This window comes from Lepidochelys kempii, chromosome 3, assembly GCF_965140265.1.
Source record: "Lepidochelys kempii isolate rLepKem1 chromosome 3, rLepKem1.hap2, whole genome shotgun sequence".
Lineage (NCBI taxonomy): Eukaryota > Metazoa > Chordata > Testudines > Cheloniidae > Lepidochelys > Lepidochelys kempii.
In genome coordinates, this window is record NC_133258.1 from 13,612,460 (window position 1) to 13,633,669 (window position 21,210).

The window sequence follows — 21,210 nt, forward strand, 5'->3', positions numbered from 1 at the left end:
GGGTTTAAGCAGAACAAAGGGACATCTGTCATGGCATGTCTCATGCAAACCTGGTCCTATGTTAGCTCACTTTCTGCTGGCTGCCACTTGGCTATCAATCATAGCCACAGTAATCGCCCACACATCGCCTTTGATGAAAGATAGTGACTATAGGGAGTGGCGAGATATGTGGGATGATGTTGTGACCATACTCTCAGTTTGGATGAGAAATGATCCTTGCTCTAGAGTTGCCACCAGCTAAGGAAAAAAGTGAAGGAACTTGTGTCCCATTAATGTTTTAAATAAATTGGCTAATTTGCATATTGGAAAAGAATTTGCATGCAGTCAGAAACTTCAACTTTAAAAACATGTGAGTGTGGATTTAATAGTGATGGAGTCATCATCCTGTTTCATCCTTGTGTGGGTGAATGGCACTGTCCCCTCACACTCTTCATCCTGTCCACCCTTTTGTGCATCCCTCCCCTACGAGGTGGCCAGAGAAATCCTACAGTCACTGAGTTGGTAGGCTGGGAGCAGCAGGGAAAAGAGAACAAAATGTTTTTAAAAGGATGTTGTAAAATTGGAGAGGGTGCAGAAAGGAGCCACAAAAATTAGTCAAGGGTGGCACACACACACCCCTCTTCTCTGATAGTCTCTTAAATGGTAATAAACTACTTTTTGGGGAGGAAAGAGTAGAAATCAGTTGAGATGGGCTGGAGCTGTTGTTGCTGTTATTAAAGTCCAACTCCATTTCTGAGAAGACAAAACAAGACATACACATGAAAAGGGGGAGAAAAGAACAGCAAGGAGAGAAAATGCAGCTTGTGTCTCTGGTGTTGACTCTCACTTGCAACCTCGCTGCTGGAGAAATACAAACTCAGCAAACGGTCTTATCAGCCAGTGAGAGACCTGGCAAACTTGTATAAGTATTGGGCTGTTTAGGGCATTGCTTTTAGCTGTCTCTTTCTGGTCACAGACTTACAGCAGTGTTGTAAAATATGCAGTCTTGGCTGACTAAGTCAGATTGTTATTAGACAGAAGGAAAAGTGTGAGGAGGGAGAGGAAATATACATAGGGAAGGTGTAGGACACAGTGGCCCCAGGGAAACAAAGTCTCATATCTCAGGTGATGTTTGGAATTTAGCCAGAGGTGGTATCTGGACCCTGCTTTCTGGCTTGGTCTGGTCAGGACAGCTCCCCAGATTAGGACAAAGAAGGCACAAGGGTGTCAGGCTAGATACTAGAGTCCCAGGAGAGGGTTGAGGTGGCAGCTATGATGGTGAAGCTCATTCCTTTTTTTTCTCTTGTCTTTCACTCAAGTAGCGTACTCCTCTGTCCATATTTTTTCCTCAGTGTCTTTACTTTTTTTCAAGAACTCCAAATGGCAGTGAGTGGTGTGTGGAATAGCCCATCCCCATTATTATCCACCAGTTAGGCCTAATTGCCAGCACATCAATTTTGGTTCATTGATTTGTGGTCCCATGCTTGGATCCCTAGGCCTCTTTGTTTGGACTAATTTAGTCGGTCTCCCTATTGCACCTTTTCCCATCAACATTTATTGGTATAGGTTGTAATGGGTGTTCATCCCACACTTTTCCTGAAGGGATTAATGCAGGCTAAGAAGAGGGCCAATTAACCAGACAAGCCACACCTGAGGGGAACCAGGTGGTTTAAGGAATCCCCTGACTGACTGAGGGAGCTCAGCTGAGGAGGGAGTAGCTAGGCTGGGTTTATAAATGTCGGAAGCCCCTTGTAGAAGGAGTGACAGGGAAATAGGCTGAAGTCACACCCTGCGGGGGGGTAGGGACTGGGAGGTATGTTTGGTGGCTATAGAATTAAAATAGGTGACAGATACTCCCTGGGAGGAGGGAGTTGTGAGGCTGGTGAGCCCCGAGAAGTGGGGAAAGCTAGATGGTGAGGTAAGGCATCAAGGTTCAGGAGGGTGCAGGCCTTGGCTGTTGATTAGAGGGTCCCTGAGGGGGAATCTGAAGTAGTAGGTGGGCATGGGTTCTTCTGCTAGCCTGAGGTGGGGAAGTGGCACCAGCTAGGCAGCGAATGAGAAGGCTGCCTGAGGCCATTTGTTAGGAAAGGTTTTGATACCCCAGAATAGGGAAAGATGCATAGTGACCAGGGCAGAGGGCCAAGTCACAAAGAAGCATGTGCAGTCACATGGATGGGGGAGAGAGAGGTAGTAGGATGTGAAGCAAGCAGCAGAAGGGAGCATCAGCCCTGGAAAGAGCTAATCTCCAGAGAGGCCAGGAGATAGCATCCCAGCAGTGAGTGGACTCTGGGGGTTATTGTGTCACCATGAACTTGTATTGACTTTTCCCCACAGTCAGGCTCACAAGTAAGGTAAACCTATAGGCCCAATTATTATAACATTCCCAAAGCATTTTACAAACTGAAACACAACATCTTTGGGGTGCAGGGTAGTAGCTAATATGTAGAAGACAACACCATTACAGAAAGAGGGGAAATTTAGGATTTGTCCTAGTGTATTTTCCCATTCTCATGCAAAAAATGCAATGAGATTTTTTTTTTAAAATGGCTACATGCAGAACCACTCATTACCTTCAATAGAAAGTACTCGTGAGATTTGGCCCTAAATTGGACAATACATCCCAGACTTCCAGCACGTAATACGCTGGGTGACCAGATGGAAGTGACATCTCAAAATTATCTTTGTATTCATGCTGGCATTGTTCGCAGATAAAATGTCTTTTAAAGGATGGACCCATATTAGCTTGTTGCTGATGAGAATTCATTTGAATGTAACATCTGAAAGAACCAAAAGCCATTTCTTTTGCATCACAGGAGAGAGATCTTTGCAGCACCTGAGAACTGCTCTTTTGATTAACATTCAGCATATTTTTATCTTTGATGTCTCTTGGGGGTGTTGCCAGCACCCAGTGCCGAGAGGCTGAACAACAGCTTGAGTTGGTTTGTTACCCGGTGTGCTACACCCAATAATCACAACGGGGTGGAGAAGCAGAAAAGTTTATTTGAAGCTTTAAAAAGGTACAGGGAGATTTGAATCTCAAATCCTGTACAACAGAGCAGGAAGTTACACAGGCTTTTATACATTCTTTTTCCCAGCATACTTATCCAATAGCAAGCTGCTTCAAGTATCCATATAGCCAGCCAATCCAGTTCCCAGCTAGTTCCCTGATTCTCTGTATTATTTGTTAAACTATACATAAAGCTGCTTTATTTAGCATTGTTCTTCCATATCTTCCCTGTTTGGCCTTGCTTAGTTTTAGGCAGTCTGACTCTGCAACATATTGTTGCAGATTTTTAGCATAACTGCTGTGTGTGCCTCCAGGCGGGGGGGCCAAGGACACTTGGGCCTAGTGCGAGGGGGCTTCATCGACACTCGTGGTCTTCCATCCCCTCGAGTTACCTAGTGGCCATGCCCCAGTGTTCCCAACAACTCCCCCCTTTGAGAACACTCAACAGCCTTGGCTCTGAGTTTTCTCACTTGGGCTACTTATTTTTTACAATATGACTTTGCATAAGCACTTTGTGATAGCCCTGAAGAGAATGACATATTAACTTTTGCAAAAGAGCCCTGACACATGATACTGCACAGCATAATACCAGTAATATAAGCAATACAGGAAAGAGAATTTTTAATAGCAGGCTAAATAAACCACCAAGCCAAGACGACAAACCCCAGCCTGAAAAGAAGGTTTGCAACCAATCGTTCTCTGGGGCAGTATAGGCAATTTGTGCTCCGGCTCGGGCATGGGCTTTAGCCTGTACCACCTTTTTATAGATTTTATAACTGCTATCATTTACATATACACAACATCGGGGCCCGACGAGGGCTCAAACCCCTGCTTGGGATGCCAAGAGATAGTCCAAAGCCAGCCTGTTTTGGAGGGAAAACGTCCTGAGCTGCTGTACCTTTTTATTTAACGTTTTTACTGCTGACTCTAAATTACTAACCGAGTCCTCTAACTCTAAGGCCACTTTCTCAAGTACCATCTGTAGCCTTATAGTATAGCAGCCTACGCATGCCATGGCTGGCCCGGTAAACAGTGGCGCTATTTTCAGTACAGAGCACCCTACCAGCTTTTTGGTTGTGAGGGGATCCTTTATATTGCCCTCCTATGCCGTAGTTAGTCGCCGCAGGGTCTTTTTTTATGACTCAACAGAGGTGTCTCGGGCATTTTTAATTGTGCCGTTTAAATTACACTCGCCATAGGGACCACTACAAACCCACCATTGGCTTGCTACATTGGAGATGTTAATTGGACGGCAAGTTATATTTCCAAACCCTTTTTTTTTTTGTGGTAAGATTATTTGTAAGAGTTTTCCTAAAAGGGGAGGAATCATTATACCCACACTGCTGGCCTCCCCTGTTGGTCTTTATTTAATACCCATTAGCCCACTGTGTAATAACACAGGAGCTCTTTTCCACAGGATGCCCATAGTGATCAGATTGGTTTCGGGTAAAACATAACACTCCCACAGTGAGTACTGCAACTGAATACTTCTGGTCCTGATAGGTGGCTTGCTGTAAAGAGGTCTTATTTCAGAACGGTGAGTCCGTTCTTTTCTGCTCTTTGGTGGTGGCTAATTCTGCAAGGGTCAAGGGCAGCATGTCAAGGGGCATTCCCGTTTTGGGGGATAGTGGAGTTGGAGCACATACCCAGCAATCAGTCTGGTTTGTTAAATTAGCAACATGGTGCGCAAGCAAAACAAAGGAGTTATGCTCCCGATATGCACAGTTTGGAAATGCCAATACAGAGAATAACAATGTTACCCAATTAATTATTACCAGAGTTTTCCCAACCCAGGGTCTTTAGTACCTGGGTGGGCCCATTTTAGCATTAAGGTGCCCGCTATTTGTGTCTTTTAAACAGTAGCTTTAGCTCGAGATCTCACTAGATGAGGAGTCAGCAGGTTGGAGGTCCACTGTCCTGCTGACGAGGGGGCAGGTACTGCCTTCAGACGAGAGTGATGGATCCAGTTCTTGTGTCCCTTGATCTTTGCCGCTGTATGGGAGATCAGCAGGACGGTATAGGGACCTTTCCACTTTTTCTGGAGAGGCTTGTCTTTCCAGGTGCGAACAAGCACAGAGTCACCAGGCTGTAAGGAGTGAACGGGAGAGTCCAAGGGGAGAGGCTGGGAATCCTTGGTATACCTGTGAAGAGACAAGAGAACAGCAGACAGGGAACACATATACTGTGACAAAAAACCATTACCCAACTCCCATTCCCCTGACAGAACTGGGGTGCCATTCATAGGCCATGCCCTTCCAAACATAATTTTAAAGGGACTGAGCCCTAATCTACCCTTAGGGAGAATGCGGATATGGAGTAGGACGAGGGGCAAAGCATCAGGCCATTGCAGTGAGGCTTCTTGGCACACTTTTGAGAGATGCCGTTTAAGGGTCTGATTGGTACGCTCCACTACCCCACTGGCTTGCGGTCTCCAGGGCGTATGGAGTTTCCAGGGGATCTGTAAGGCATGTGAGATGCTTTGAATGATTTTTGACGTGAAGTGTGTCCCGTTGTCAGATTTCATCCACAGGGGGAGTCCAAAGCGAGGAACGATCTCCTTAACAAACTTGAGGGCCACTGTCCTGGCAGTGCAGTTACGGCATGGGAAGGCTTCTGGCCATCCGCTGAACCAATCCACTATGACAAGGAGATATTTGAACCCTTGGGTCCGGGGAAACTCAGTAAAGTCCATTTGCCACACTTGTCCGGGGCCCGGAGTGGGTTCCAGGGCAGCTGGTGGCACAGGATGTCCCGGTCAGGGGTTATTTTTTTGGCAGACTAAGCAGTCTGCTTGTCCCTAGGCAGCCAGGGGTCGGAGTCCGGAAGTGATAAAGTATTTTCCCATTAGCTGGATAAGTGCTTCCCTGCCAGCATGAGTGGTTTGATGTAGTTTCTGAAGCACTGGCCGGATTGGGCCCTTTGGTAAGAGGACCTTCCCTTCTGGGGAATGGAGCCATCCCTCCTTTTCCCGGAGACTGAGTTTGTTAGTTAGCTGTCTCTCCTCCCCAGAGTACTGAGGGGTTGGAAGCTTCCCTACTGATGGGATAAGGTCATGCATATGGGCGTTCTCAGCCTGAGGGGATGGCAGGGTGGCAGCATGCTTAGCCTCTTTATCTGCCCGGGCGTTACCTCTGGCCACATCTTGATCCTCCCTTTGATGGGCTTTACAGTGTACCACCGCCACTTCCGAGGGGAGTTGTACGGCTTCTAGGAGCCGGAGGATTTGGGGCCCGTACTTGACTGGGGAGCCTTGGGCTGTCAGCATTCCCCTTTGCTTCCATAGGCCAGCATGAGCATGCAGCACACCAAAAGCATACTTTGAATCAGTAAAAATGTTGACCCGCTTTTCTTTTGACAGTTTAAGTGCACGGGTCAGGGCTATTAGTTCGGCAAGCTGGGCAGAGGTCCCAGCAGGCAAACCTTCAGCTTTCACAGTGTCATGGAGGGTCACAACAGCATAACCCGCCCTCCTTTGCCCATTTATTACAGTACTGCTACCATCAGTGTACCACTTATAATTTGCATTTGGGAGGGGTACATCCTTTAAATCCGGACGGCTGGAGTACTGGACATCTATGATCTCTAAACAGTTATGTTTTTGTTCCTCTGTTTTTGGCAAGAGGGTGGCTGGGTTAAGGGAGGGGCAAGGCTGTAGGGTGACTTCAGAGTTCTCTAACAGCTTAGCCTGGTACCGAGCAATCCGAGCCTGGGTGAGCCAAAGCCCTCCCTTTGCAGCCAATAAGGCTCGGACCATATGGGGAGTATAGATTTGCATAACCCCTCCCAATGTTAGCTTCTTTGCTTCCTTAAGCACTAGGGCAGTAGCTGCGACCGCCCGTAAACATGCCGGCCAACCCTTTGCAACCTGATCCAGTTGCTTAGAAAAATAAGCCATGGGATGTCTCCATGCTCCTAACAGCTGTGTAAGCACTCCTAGGGCCACCCCCCTTCGTTCATGTACATACAACTGAAACGGCTTAGAGAGATCTAGCAGGTCCAGAGCTGGGGCTTCCATTAATTTTCTTTTCAGGATTTTAAATGCCCTATCAGCCTCTGGGGTTCAATAGAAGGGGTCATGATCTGCTCCTTTTACACAGTCGTACAGGGGTTTAGCCCACAGTTCAAACTCTGGGATCCATATCCTGCAAAAGCCTGCCATACCCAGAAATGCCCTGAGCCGCTTACAATTATTTGGAGAGGAACTTGACAGATAGATTCCTTTCTTTTTTTTTTGCTTGAACGCTGACGCTCCCCTTGCCTTAGCTGTAACCTGATCCCTCTCCACCTCAGACAACAGGGTTCTCAGGAGGATATTACAGTCGTCTTAATCGGCTTGTGACTACTGAGGCACCCCTTAAAGACTGAAATAAACCTGCTTGGGTTTGTTGAGAATTCCCCAGCCTGTGTTTTAAAAGCTGCTAAATCTATTGGATTGAATGGCACATGGGTGTAAACTTGCATAGTGGTAGCCTGACGTCCGTCTGCCCCTGGGCAAGCCACAACAGTCTCGGTAAGCAAAGGATAGAGTCCCACCGAGGGGGCAATCTCTGTAACCCGAGGCATCCTACCCTTATACGGTGGGGGTGTGGGGGCCGAAGGGGACACCGGCTCTGCCATTACAGTGGGGGTGGGGGTCTGGGGACTAACATTAGCTGCTACCGAACCAGTTGGAGTCAGATTACAGCGCTGTAAAATATCTGGTTAAGTACATAAAGTCAGAAACAAATGTGCATACATATGTTCATTTCATTTACCCATTTACTGACAAAACAAAACTAATTGGAGGATCATGTTGTAATTAATTGACCCTTCTGGTGGCCACCACTTCTGGTCCTCTAGTTGATATTGAGGCCAGTCAACTGTACAGAATTGTTTTAATTGGCTCTTAGTCATTGGATCCGCACCAAATACCTTTCAGTTTGCTAGAATGCACTCTAGGGGCGTACACCGTGCCCTAACCCCTGAGCTCTGTCCCTGTCCCATACCTACAGGGTAACTCTGGGCATCCCCAGGTTCCAACAGAGCATATAATCCGGATTTTAAAAGGTTCCTACCTTATCCAAGGGACCGGTTTTTTACCGTGGCCTGCAGCTGCTCCTCCCCCATGTTTAAGGGACCGGTTCTTTACCGCCGTCCACAACAGCTTCTCCATTATATGAGTGCGTTGCACCATTGTGCCCTCTGGGGTCGATCAAATCGCGTCTCCTCCGAGGCCCCCGATGAACTCACCGGTGCGCGCTGGGCATCGGTTCTCGCCGCAATCCTTGACCTCCAGGAGGGGTCCGGGCAAGGCTAAATTATGTAGTTAAATGTAGTTAAATCAGATGTGTCCCAAATACACAAAGGGAGGCTGCTAACATAAGCATTGTATTTAATATACCATTCAATTTTCCCACTGCATTGTTGCTAAACTGTTGTAGGCCCAACGCAGGAGTTCACATTCCTAGGTACTGTGAACATCCCCATGGGCTCTGTTAACACAGGAACCAGTGCCATTCATTGCTTAATCATTGCTAGTGTGAAACGATGAGCGTGACAGTCATGGAGCTGCTGTGTGCTAATCTATGGAGTGATAGAACGTAGTTATTGAGAGACTGTATAATTTATGTTGTGGTAGTGAAATGTTTACTATACAATAGTGGCTGTGGGAGGAACAAACAGCCAAGCAAAGCAATACTGGAGCTTCTCAGATAAGAACACTTAGACATACACTTGGCCCATTGCCTTTCAAGTGTAAGCTTCAAGGATCATGGCTCCTCTGCCTCTGAGTTGTAAACATTGTTCTGCCAGAGATAGATTTACCAGATTAAAGGGCATCTCTACACTACAGTTAGGAGGTGTGATTGCAGCACATGTAGCCATACCAGAGCTCTCCTAGATCTTGCTAGACGAAGGCTAGCTTGAGTAACAATAGCAGCAGGGGCAGACAGCCACACTAGCTGTTCCTGTATGTACCCGGACTCCGCACCCTCACCCCCCTATCCCACCTCCTGGCTGCTGTGATTATCCTGCGACTGTTAGTCAAGCTACCTTTGATCTAGCTAGACTGAAGCTAGCTCAGGCATGTCTACAGGAACTGCAGTCACACCTCTTAAGTGCAGTGTAGGCATATCCATAGTGCCTTGCCCTGGGAAGGGGAGCAAGTCTCCAGGGCTGTCCAGAGAATATCATGGAGCTCTGACAGGGAGGAGAGAGGCTGACAGACAGAGTGGTTTTGCAGAAGCGTCTATAGGAAGTTTATCTTCCACATAGAGTCTGTAGTAAGACAACCACCTGGTGAGCTAGAGAGGCATGTAGTGTGCCTTATTATTAAAGACCACTTTTCTCTGAAATGCTTTTGTTCTAAATAATACTTTGCTTGAAGGAGGCTGTTTGGTCACCACTGTCATTGCCCCCCGAGGGAACAGAACTATAGGGTCTGGACATGTCTGCTGAGGTGGATACACAGAGGACTGCAAGCCAGGGCCTAGTCTGAGAGTGGGAGAATCATGTTATTTTGCCCCCCCCCCTTCCCGAGACAAGTGACAGCCCAGGGCCTGAGATCTAGATGGGGTGCACTTGAAGAGGCCAGGAGGGGTCAGAGGTCTGGTTTGTCCAGTAACTGTGGGTTGGTCTAATAAAAGATGTATACTCCGGGACAAGATGGGCCATCTTATAAGACAGGTCGCTTAACTAAAGGAATTGGGTTGTTTTTTTTTAATAAGAGGGAATGCAGGGGAGATGGACTACAGCAACAAAATGCTGGACTTGAATCCATTCCTACCTTTGTTTGATTTGCTGAACTGAGATGCCGTGGACGGGTATTAGCGTATATTAGATTGAGAGATTTTTAAAGCTAGAAGAAGGATTGTTATGATCTAGTCTGATTTCCCATATGAGGCTGTAATATTTCACCTAGGTGCAGTGGAGGAGGTAAGTGAATACTCAGGAAACCAATAACTTATACCGGTGCTTAGACTATAGGTCAGGGCTGGCTAAAAACCAGAAAGGCATGTGGATGAGTCTGAAAAATTGGCAGGGCAGACATTGAGAGTTCATGCTTTTAGACAATGATGTAGCTGGTATGTTCTCCTCTAGGACGTTACCCTGCACTGGAAAGCTCTGGCTATGTAACTTATTAGCTAACATGGTGGCAACAAGACGGTTATAACCTTTTCTGTGGTGCTCAGGAAGGGTATAACTGTGAATCATGGTGGCAAACTGATCTGTCAGACTCCAGGAGACAGGGTGTCCATTGTCATCTAGCACGCAGATGCTGGGGAAGCAGTGAATGAGGTTGGCAATGTACCCTGGCATTGCTCGCTGCCTCCCCGTCACCAGGTTTCATTCAGCAGGCTGGTATAAGAGACATCAAGGTAAGCCAGTCTTGGTGCAGGGTCCATCCTGGGAGAAGGAATAGGAAATGCGTTAGGCAGAATACTTCATCCTTAAGCCACTGAAGCAGAATTAGAGCCATCTTTCCCAGTTCAATGGCTTTCCTGTTCTACTTCAGAAAAGGAAACTAAAGAGCGCTAGGCCAGGCTAGAGATTGGAGGATTAGTGCCATTGCTGCATGAGAAGTCTAGATGGGAGGTCCAGTCCTTATCTGCCAGGTGCCCAGGGAGGTGTTATGTCTGAGTCCTGGGAGTAAGCTTGTAATACAGAGGTGGGCAAACTGCGGCCTGCGGGCCACATCCGGCCCACAGGACCGTCCTGCCTGGCCCTTGAGCCCCTGGCCGCTCCCCTGCTGTCCTCCCTCCCCCACAGCCTCAGCTCGCCATGCTGCCAGTGCTCCAGTGGCTGGGTCTGGCCGCAGTGGCATGGCGGCTGGCAGTCCTGGTGCTCCAAGGGGGTGGGGGAGTTGGAAAAGGGGCAAAGGGTCCTGGAGGGCAGTCAGGGGACAGGGGGGTTTGGATGGGGGTGAGGACCAGCGTGTGATCAGGGAACAAGGAGAAGGGGGGGTTGGATGGGTCAGGGGTTCTGACTGGGGACAGTCAGGGAGCAGGAAGTGGGAGGGGTTGGATAGGCGGTGGGGCCAGGCTGTTCGGGGAGGCACAGCCTTCCCTACCTGGCCCTCCACACAGTTACGGAGCCCTGCTGTGACCCTCAGGCCAAAATAGTTTGCTCACCCCTGTAATATGTGCACATGATGTTTTAAACGGTTTTAACTGTAGCAGTTCTAAGGACAAGAAATGCTTGTTGGACTGCACCACCCATGATCCTTTAGAGGGAGTTGAGGACCTGATTTGGAGAGTGAAAAAAAAAAATCAATCATGGTTACCAACACACCTCAAGGTCTGTCTTTTCTTAAAAATTAAGACCCTTAATATATACACACACACACACACACAGAGTGCCTCTCACTTCCTGGAGTTGCCTCCTCACTCCCAGGCTCTTCCTCATTCAGCCAGTTTGTGTCCCAATGACCTACCATTCTGCCTATTGTGGCCTAGTAGATAGAGAATTTGATTAGGACTGAGGAGACCTGGGTTCTATTCCCAGCTCTGTCATTGGCCTGCTGGGGAACCGTGGTCAAGTCACTCCACTTCTCTGTGCCTCAGTTTCCACATCTGTAAAGCTCTTTAAGATGGGGTCTCAAAGTCATCTGCAGTCAGAGAACCTCCCCACTGTGGCCTGCAGAGGAGATGCACGCCGGCACATTGCTGGCAATGTCTGCTACAGGTACTGCCCCCGCAGCTCCCACTGGCTGGGGGAGAGGGACATCACTAGGCACCGGGCAGAGTCAGCACCACTTCTCCTCCCGCCCCGCCCCCACCATGAATATAAACAAGTCAAAAAAATCGAACACACAACGATCTGACGCCCACCTTGCTGCAATCCTGAAGGTTTCAACTGCTCAGCCACTGAGGCCAAACGTCAAACTGACAGAACTGAAGTGTTGCCAGGTGTCTGGCAAACACTAAAAACTCTGGCACGCGAAGAATTGTATAACGTTGTATGACCCTTTTATTGCTAATAAATTCAAAATAAAAATATAATATAAACGTTTTCTTTTCTGAACACCATCTTCAGTGACATTATTGGCCTGCTGGGAGGATTTGAGGACTGGTACTAGCCCTACGGTAAATTGAGTTTGAGACCCCTGTTTTAACATCTAATGAAAAGTGCTAGATATGAGCTAAGTATTATCATATTTATTGAAAATAGGAAGGATGTGATTGGACATACTGAGTTCTGACGTCTGGCAGCATGTCAGGGTCTGGGAGGATAAACATCTGGAAAGAGGATAGTTTCACATTGTTGGTAGGTCTAAACAAGTCAGTGTTGGATGCTTCATATAATCCACCCTGGAGCCCTGTGTAGGCAAAGATAAATAGTGACTCATTTAAAAAAACAATGCACATGGAAATAAAAAAATCAAAAAACAAAGCTTGGATTCACTATGAAGCTGTTTGCACATCTGAAATCTTCAAAACCCTCTGTGTTACTGCACTTTTTTCTTCCCCATTCAATACATTCTCCACAATTTCATAGATGTTAAAGCCAGAAGGAGCCATTATGATCTACTCTGACCTCCTGCACAATGCAGGCCTGAGAACCTCACCAAGTAATTTCTACATCAAGCCTGTAACTTCTGTTAGAGAGAGCACATCTTTCAAAAAGACATCCAGTCTTGATTTAAGGATTTCAAATGGTGAAGAATCTAATCTACTATATTCCCAGGAATCAGCCAAGTCACCTACTCTGCAGGGTGTTGGAGAGTGCAAGCCTTGCTACTCCCTTCCCACTCCAAGTTGACACCACCTAAGAAGCTAAAGGAAAGGATTCAATCACAACAGGCTCCACAGTGCATTTGCTCTTCTGGAGCTCAGATTAAAAAAATGTTTTGATCTACCTCTATCTGCTGCCTGATGATGACAACTTTGAAATCTGGCCACGAATCCACCACCACTTCCTTCCCGAAGGGATTTCCTTTGTTGATATTCAGCACTGCTCCATAAACCTGCCAGATAATGTAACATGAAGTAGAGATTATAAATTGTTTTGTGCTTTAGAATAAGTTGTACTTTATGCCTTTACATTTGGTTAAGGTATTTGACCACGTATTGGATATGGAGTCTGAAATTCAAAACGGCATGCCTGACAAACAGCCCTTTGTTTAGCTTCTTGCTAAAGTTTTCAGGCCCTTTGGAACTATGGTGGAAAAGGCAGCTAACAGTCAGAATTGGTTCAAACAGGTTCCACCAGGGGAGCTGCCAGTTTTACCTCAGAACTTTGGTGCACTTGTGCCTATATGAACTCTGAGCACCCGCTGCCTTGTTGCTGTCCATCCTAGAGGCAGCCACAGTACCATTGTATTTGCGCAGCTACGTGGACTAGAAGATCAGAAGAGCAGCAACTGAAGACAACAGCATTAAGAACTGAGACTGTGCTACCAATCTCTGAACCCCACATTCTTTTCAGAGAAAGGTACAGAGGTCCTGTTGATGGCTCATCCTGCGATGATTGCAGAGCCAGGCATTTCTTTAGCATCAACAGATCCTGTTGATCTCCTACTAAGAAGCAGTTGAGATTCAGGGTCCATCAGTTGGCCATGACAATGGCGTCTTAGCATCTACTGCCTACCACCACCTAGAAATGGTGCAGTATCTGGGATTTTGTTTTAGGTTTATTTGTTTATTGCCAGGGTATCTATTTGGTTGGGCCTGGGTTTTAAACCCAAACTATCAAACCACATCTCACTGTTTCTGTTTTAAATAAAAGCTGTCATCTGTTTACTTTATTCTTTTCTCTTCTTTATCCATTTGCATTATGGGATAGGGAGGTACACTATCTTTCCCTTCTAAGCCCTGGGTGATGGACCCTTATTCAGTATCTAAGAACCTGCTACTTAGCTGCAAGGTATAGCTGGCCTATACCATCCTCATCATAGTTAACGTTGCAGGGTTAACATTAAGAACCAGAGAGACCATTTTGAGGCCTGCCATCTTGGCTGACACACATGAGACTGAACCAAGGACTCCCAGAGCTAAAAGCACAAATTCCAAGAGCTGGAGCTAAAGAATCAGGCTCTCCAACAGATCTGTGTCCTCTGTTGATCAGACACAGAGGGAAGTCCATTAGACACACACTGAGCAGTGGGTTACACCGTCACATTGGTGAATCCACTGCTCTCAGGTACAGGCTTCCTTGATAGTCAGTTGTAGTAGCAAAGAAACTTCTCTTCCCCCACCCCCCCCGGCTCTGCTTCCATCTTGCCCAACATTCTGATTCCCCAAAGGAGATAGCTCAGAAAAGAGAAGATCAGATCTATTACTTTGTGTGATTTGGGGAAGTTCTGCATTAACATTTTCTCCAGCATCTGCAGTTTCATGGAACAGTTCAGCACCAGCATCTTCCCAAAGCATGTAGCAATGGCCTGAGTGGGAACAGCTAGACATATATAGGTCTTATCCATATGTATCCTTATATGAGGGGAATGCCCAGGCTTGAGACTTCAGCCCTGAGGCTTCTGCTGAGGCTCGGAGGTGGGGGGTGGGAGATCAATGGGTCATTTGTTTTCAAGGGTCTGGTGGGTATCTATGGCAAATTGAATGCACTAAACTCAAACTCCTCAAGATAGGAAAACAAATACTAGATATGAAAGAAAATCCAGGAAGTCATAAAGAAACTTTGTCTTTGGACATACCCCACTGAAAAGGGAGTTGCTGAGATGTTTCTGCTGTTAGACTTTTTAAAAGAACAGAGTGAAAGGGATCAAAATGCTCAAGACCAAATAATTACTCATTTGTCTGGATTGTATTCCCATTATGGATATTTTCCTGGTGTTTAACATGATCTCCTGATACCTGTTGGATTCTTGATAACAGTTAAGGCTGGAATGGTGTTAAGTATAGCTCAACAAAATCTCATAGAATTGTCAAGTGATCACTATGCTAAAGACCAGGTTTCATATCTAAAATACCAGGAATTCTAGATTTCTGTTAAAGAAGAGTATGGAGAACTCAGTGATGAAGCTATGAAAGTGCTGCTTCCATTCACTTCAAGTTATATCTACGTTTGGGTTTTCAGCAATGTTCTGGGAATTAATTCTGGGAAAATTAAGTACAGAAATATTTAAACTTGGAAAATGACTTACATCTGCAGCTAACAGAAATTTAGCCAAACATCGTGCAACTATGCAATTTGAGACAGGCCCATTTTTCTCACTAAAATCTTAGACTGTGTCCAGACATGCTAAAAAATTCATAATTTCAAATGACAGTTTTAAAAACCCAGATCAGATCACATTATATAATTAAACTGGAATTGAATAAGGTTGCAAAAATCCAAGCTATAGTGTCCCTCTTGAATCTAGTGTCCTGAACTCTAGAATCTTCTGTCCTCAGTTGGTTAAAAAAACAAAACGGTATTCAGTTGTGGGGAGCCACTAAATTTGAAAATATCTGTAAGAGCCACATTACTAAAAAGTTTGGGAACCACAGGTTTAAAGAAGAAAAATGTTTTTCTTGATAACTGGGAAAACTAAGTTATAGCTCATTGAATATCTGCTCACTGCTAGCTAGATCACAATTTGATTTAGATGGTTGTGGTGGTCACAGAACTTCCTCACATCTTTTATGGTTCAACTGCCATAAAGCCTAATCCTAATGAAAAACATCTAAAAGATTTTTGGACAGTCTTCAATCATGGATATGGTATTTCTGTCTTAGACATCAACTTCTTGATTACTGCAGAGCAGGGAGTGATTCCTCTACACATTCTCATATGAGATGCAGTGCTTGAATTATGGGGGCAAAAGCAGGGGGGCCCTTCACGAATGGGGACAGTCCTGGCTCCTGGAGGCAATGTTGAGCAAAGTGCCAGAGTATCCATTGGCCAGCTCCTAAGCTGGCATCCTCTATGCTGCTGAGCTGAGCTGCAGAAGGACGGTCTTCTTCCCCCTGCACTTACCCTTTGCCCTCCCCTCCCCTCCCTTCCCCCCCCCCCCCAACATCTCCCTTGCCTGTTAATTCCCTCCTTTTGCCCTTGCCTCCTGGACATGTAATCGCCCCTCCTGCCCTATCCCTATATCCCCAGTTACCCTCCCAAAACATGCTTTCTGCTGCCTCCCTGACTCATAATTCCTCCTTCAGGGCCCTCTCCTGGAGTGTGCACATTCTTTCTTCCCGCCACTCCCCTTACACCCAATCAGACTTCTGTCTCCACCTCAAACCTGCCTCCCCTGACACCCCCTAACTCCCCTCCTGCCTCCCCTAGCCCATCTCCCACCCCCATGACTCCTAGCTCCCCTAGTCCTGCCCCCATCACCTCTTAACTCCCTTACTCCACTTCTCTTCCAATATCCCCTTCACTGCCTCCAGCCCTGCTGCTGCCTGTCCCCATTCCACTCTCACCCCCCCCCACACCCAGCCAGACCCCTCTCCTGAATGTGGAGCTTCTAGACTGGCAGAGTTGTATCTTTGCCCCCCTCACAACATCCCCTGTGATGACAGTTCCCATCCTCCACCATCTTCCCTCCCGTAGCTCCCCAGGGGCCTGACATCCTGTTGTGGTCCAGTCCCCGACCTCGCTTCTCCTCATTCCCCCCCCCCCCCCCAGCCTGCTGCTGGCCAGGACACCAGGCAGCATCTCTCACTTCCTGCCAGGACCAAGGTGCTTCTCCGGAGTGGGGCACAGGAACCTGGAATCCACCACTGAAGCGCAAGCCCTGGCAGCGGGACCAACTGTGGTCAGTTCCCTCCCCTTGGAGGGTTGGCCCCAGGGCCCTTGACTGCTCCAGCAGCCCCCCCCTCTCCGTGGAGTCCAGACAGTCCCCTCACTGCATCCCCCGCAAGAATGCAGCGCCTTTGAATAAGTCAGAAGGGGGAGCCCATAGAAGTAGTAAGGGAGCCCAGCCCCCTAATCCGCTCCATAAATCACCATTGATGAAGCGTGGCTTTTACATGCTCAAAGAGAATCTGGCATCAGTACCTGGCGGCAGTTCCCCCCTCCCTGCCTGGTGTTGCTACTGGGGTCAGGTTGCAGGGGCTTCCCCTACCCCACCTGCCAGCCAGGGCTTTAGGCAGCAAATTTGTTCCAAGGTTCCCCCCCACCATTGGCAGGGCTGGATTAACTTCTTGTGGGCCTGGCGCCAAACATATTTGTGGCCCCCCCAGGGAAGGATTGTAAAAAGGGGGTGGAGGCAAAAGCACAGTGGGGCAGGAGCTAGGGTTAGTCCCTGGGTCAAGGGAGGGGCAAACTGCAAGCACAGCAGGGCTGGGGGGAAGGGAGAAACAGGATCTCCATCCCCCCACGCCCACATAGAGCGGGTACCTACCTGGTTCTAGCCCATTCTCTTGTCTCTCTCTGCACTGAGCTGCCCCTCCTCTCTTCCAGCCCTCTGGGGTGGGTGTTGGGAGTGAGAGGAGCGGAGGCTAATGCGGTTATTCCTATAACTGGACTTTTAGTTTCCGGTCTGCACTGCTAACTGGACACTCGGGTTCCGTTTTCTACTGGAGTTCTACAGGGCTGCCAGAAAGGCCTGAGATGGGGAGCGGCAAGCAATTATTTTTAAAAGTGAAAGGGCTAAGCCTAAATGGGGGGGCAGGGAGGGAAGAGAAGAGAAGAGAAAGAGAGAGAGCGCAAGTGGTGGGTGGGCTAGGGAGAGGAAGCAGTGGGCAGGGCCATGTCTGCTGTACTGCCCAGGTAGGTTGGCGACTGTGTGGATCAGCTGACACAGTATCCCCAGCCCAGGTGACGTGACAGCCAGGGGTGGATTTAGAGTTGGTGGGCCCCCCCAGCCCTGTGCTCAGCTTCATTTTCGGGGGCCCTCCTTGTGACCCAGCCAAGAACATTATTTTCATTTACTTGCTATTACTTGGAGGATGAAGAAAAAAAAGAAAGTGAGGTACTTTGATTGTTCATGTAGTCCAACTTATTTTTCCCCACAGACCACTTGAAAAAATCACAGAGGGTCTTGACGGACCACTTAATGAGCTTTCCAAATATTGTTAAAAAAATGCTGGGGTACTGGATTTACCAGTTGACTGGGGTCCCTGGGCATGGGCCACATTGCCACTGCCTGAGCACGCCACGCACCTACTCCTCCCCCCAGTGCCTCCTGCATGCTGCAGGACAGCTGATTGCAACAGGTGGGAGGTGCTGGGCGAAAAGGGAGCTGATAGCAGGGTTGCCAGTGGGTGCTCAGCACCCACCTTCCCCCGCTCCCCTCTCCCCATGGGTGGTCCAGCCCTGGAGCACCCCTGGAGTCAGCCCTATGGTCATGCTGGTGGGGGGAGTGGCACTATACGTGAAAGAAAGCACAGAGAGTCAAATATGGTAAAAATCTTAAAACGAAACAAACTGTACCACAAAAATCTCAATGGTCGAAATTCCATGCTTGCATAATCAGAGCATAGCAGTAGGAACGTACTGCCAACCACCTGACCAGGATGGTGATGGTAAAATGCTCTGGGAGATGAGAGGCTATTAAAAAAAAAACAAAAAAACACTTAATAAAAAGGGGATTTCAGCTATCCTCATATTGACTGAGTACATGTCACCTCAGGACAGGATACAGCCATAGTGTTTCTAAACACCATATGACTTTCTTGGAGCAACTAGTCCTGGAACCCACAAAGGGAGGACTAAATCAAGAATTGCCTCTAAGTGGGTAATTGTGGCCATATATTTAATTATATTACTCTCCTTGTGAGGGGGGAAAAAAACAACGAAAAGCCCACCACAGTAGCATTTAACTTCAGAAAGGGAACTACACAAAAATGAGGAAACTAGTTAAATGGAAATTAAAAGGTACAGTCACAAAAGTGAAATGCCTGCAAGCTGCATGGAAACTTTAGAAGCACCATAATAAAGACTCAAATTAAATATATACTCCAAATTAAAAGCATAGTAAGATGACCAAAAAAGTGTGACCATGGCTGTGATGGTTCCTCTCAGGGTGCCACCTGGAACTGGGGTACTGCTGAGTCCCCCTGACCCACCAGCCTGGGTTCCCTTTACACTGTACTGCCGTGACAGGCTGCCAAGCCCTCTCTAGGCTGCCAGGCTCTCTCCAGGCTCCAGCCTGCACTTTCACCAGCACACATACAGGTAGGGACATATGCAGACACTCTAACCAGCTACTACATAGGAAGGCTCCAGTCAGGATACTTCCCAGCTACTCAGGCATGCACCCCTCTGGAGCGTAAACCCACAATTATACTGTCTTGCATTGCACAAGGAACGGTGCAGCATAAGCTAATGAACTGTCCCAGATTGAGGTGTCATTAGAGAAGGTTTTGGAACAAATTGGTAAATTAAACAGTAATAAGTCCCCAGCAACAGACAGTATTCACCCAAGAGTTCTGAAGGAACTCAAATCCAAAATTGCAGAACTACTAACTGTGGTATGTATCATTTAAATCAGCTTCTTTACCAGATGCCTACAGGCTAGCTAATGTGACACTGACTGGTTGGGTAACAGAGACCCCCTTGGGACTGTCACCTGATGTGCTGAGACTACCTCTGAGCCCATTTTCTTTGCCCGTTTGCTAACAGTATGCAGCTAGCAATATTTGTTAAAGTGTAGGTGTTTTGGCATTTAGCCACCAATGCTATGAGGCAGTGTGCTTTAGTTTCTCCTTCCACACAGCAGCGCAGGCCTGTTATGCTTTTGTTGCTGTACAAGGTTCCAGCCTGTTTACAGGTATAAGCTGAAAAGCAACACGCTTGTGGGACTGTTCTGTCACCATCCCTAGCATGTACAAAAGTTTTCCCCACAAATCAGGTATGTTATACATCTTTAAAGGGTTTACCGTTAGTATTAACCTTTGTCTTGACCCATAGATGAAGTAGCAAAAGACAAGATTTAACAGCAAATCTACGGTGGACAGGCGCTGTTCACACAATTTAGCTTGTTCAGTGTCTATTGCATTTCCCCAATTCCTTTGTGTACCATGGTAGGGGTTTAGACAGTGTCTTTTTGGAGGAGGCTCTCAATTCAGGCACGTCTTTGAGGCTTTGGCAAAGAAAGGGTGCACTGCAGCCATGCCTGCCCTCAGCCCCTCCCTCTGTACATTTCTTTTGGTTGGACTCCATGCCTTTGTGAAGCTTCCCAAATGCAAAGTTTTTCTTCCCCCAGCCTTGAAGAGACAGTGTTATCTTTTACAAGGGTAGAAGGAATAACATTCTGTAATGGAGTGCTTCGGTTTGGTAAAATCCCCCTGGTCACCCCACTCTGATCCCAACAGGTCAGCTGGGTGGACACTCTCCTCCAGGAGATCTGACCCCCAGTCTTTCCTTAAAACTGGATCCACAGGTGAGAGGTCTGGCATTTCAGATGCAGATTCTGCACACTCCTCCTGGTGGAAAGCCTCCCTACAAAAGGTGGGCAGGCCCTCCTGACCCCCCCCCCCCCCCGCACACACACCTTCTGTCTGGACTTCCTTTTTGGGGGACATAGTGGCTGCCTCAGAGGGGAGCCCAGAGAGGGAAGGTGACCCTGATCCAGCTGTAGGCTATGAGTTATGACAGACCCTTCATGGTCCAGCAAAATCCACAACCCCTTTCACTTGGGTTGGGCTTGCTTCCAGCTACAGAGTCCTTGGGATCTGTTCCCACTACAGCAGTCACCAGGACCCCAACTTCCATCTCTGGGGTGCATGTCTGTGCACCCTGGGGCAGGACCTGTCCCCTGCTGACCTGCAACTTCCTGGCAGTCAGCAGCTGGGAAGGCCTCCCTGTTACAAGGTGAAAAGTTCTCCTCCCCCAGGGAGATGATCATGGGACAGGAGCTAGCTCTATCCAGCCGCTCCCGCAGGGACTTGCCTTGAGCCCTGGGCTTACAGGAACTGGTTACAACCATCCCTGCTGCTACCACTGAGCAATTAAAGAGACACTTTTACCCTCCTCTCTAGGGCTTTCAGCACGAGATTCCTTCTTGCTGCTAACAAACCCTGAGAGATTCTGCCACATCAAAAAAAAAAAAAAAAATCATTCCCCAGTAGAAATGGTGCAAAATTGTGTGCTACTGCTGCAACAGTCAGTTCAGCCTGCAAATCACCAGTTTCCATGTGTACCTTAGCTAAAGGTGCAAGGACTTGGTAACCTCCCACCTATTCTAATTCTGCCATTTTCTCTGGTAACAAACCCTTCTCATGGATCAGGTCCCTCCTGACCACAGAAATTTCTGCACCTGTATCTCTCCATCCTTGGAGCACTTCGCCATTAAGTTTAACAGCATACATATGTTCACTGCTTGGTTGTGTAAAAGCAAGCTTTACAAATCCTGTGTGGAAAGA

The 21,210-nt window shown here is 47.5% G+C and overlaps 1 protein-coding gene across 1 annotated transcript; it reads right to left on the reverse strand.

Annotated features, from left to right (window-relative positions):
• Positions 1 to 2,959: 2,959 nt before the first annotated feature.
• Positions 2,960 to 14,321, reverse strand: GLYATL3 (glycine-N-acyltransferase like 3). Its single transcript, XM_073335349.1, is given in 6 exon segments — positions 2,960 to 8,278; positions 10,138 to 10,278; positions 10,281 to 10,369; positions 12,223 to 12,281; positions 12,822 to 12,929; positions 14,244 to 14,321. Coding segments are annotated over 6 exon segments (576 nt in total). The 3' UTR covers positions 2,960 to 8,177.
• Positions 14,322 to 21,210: the final 6,889 nt, after the last annotated feature.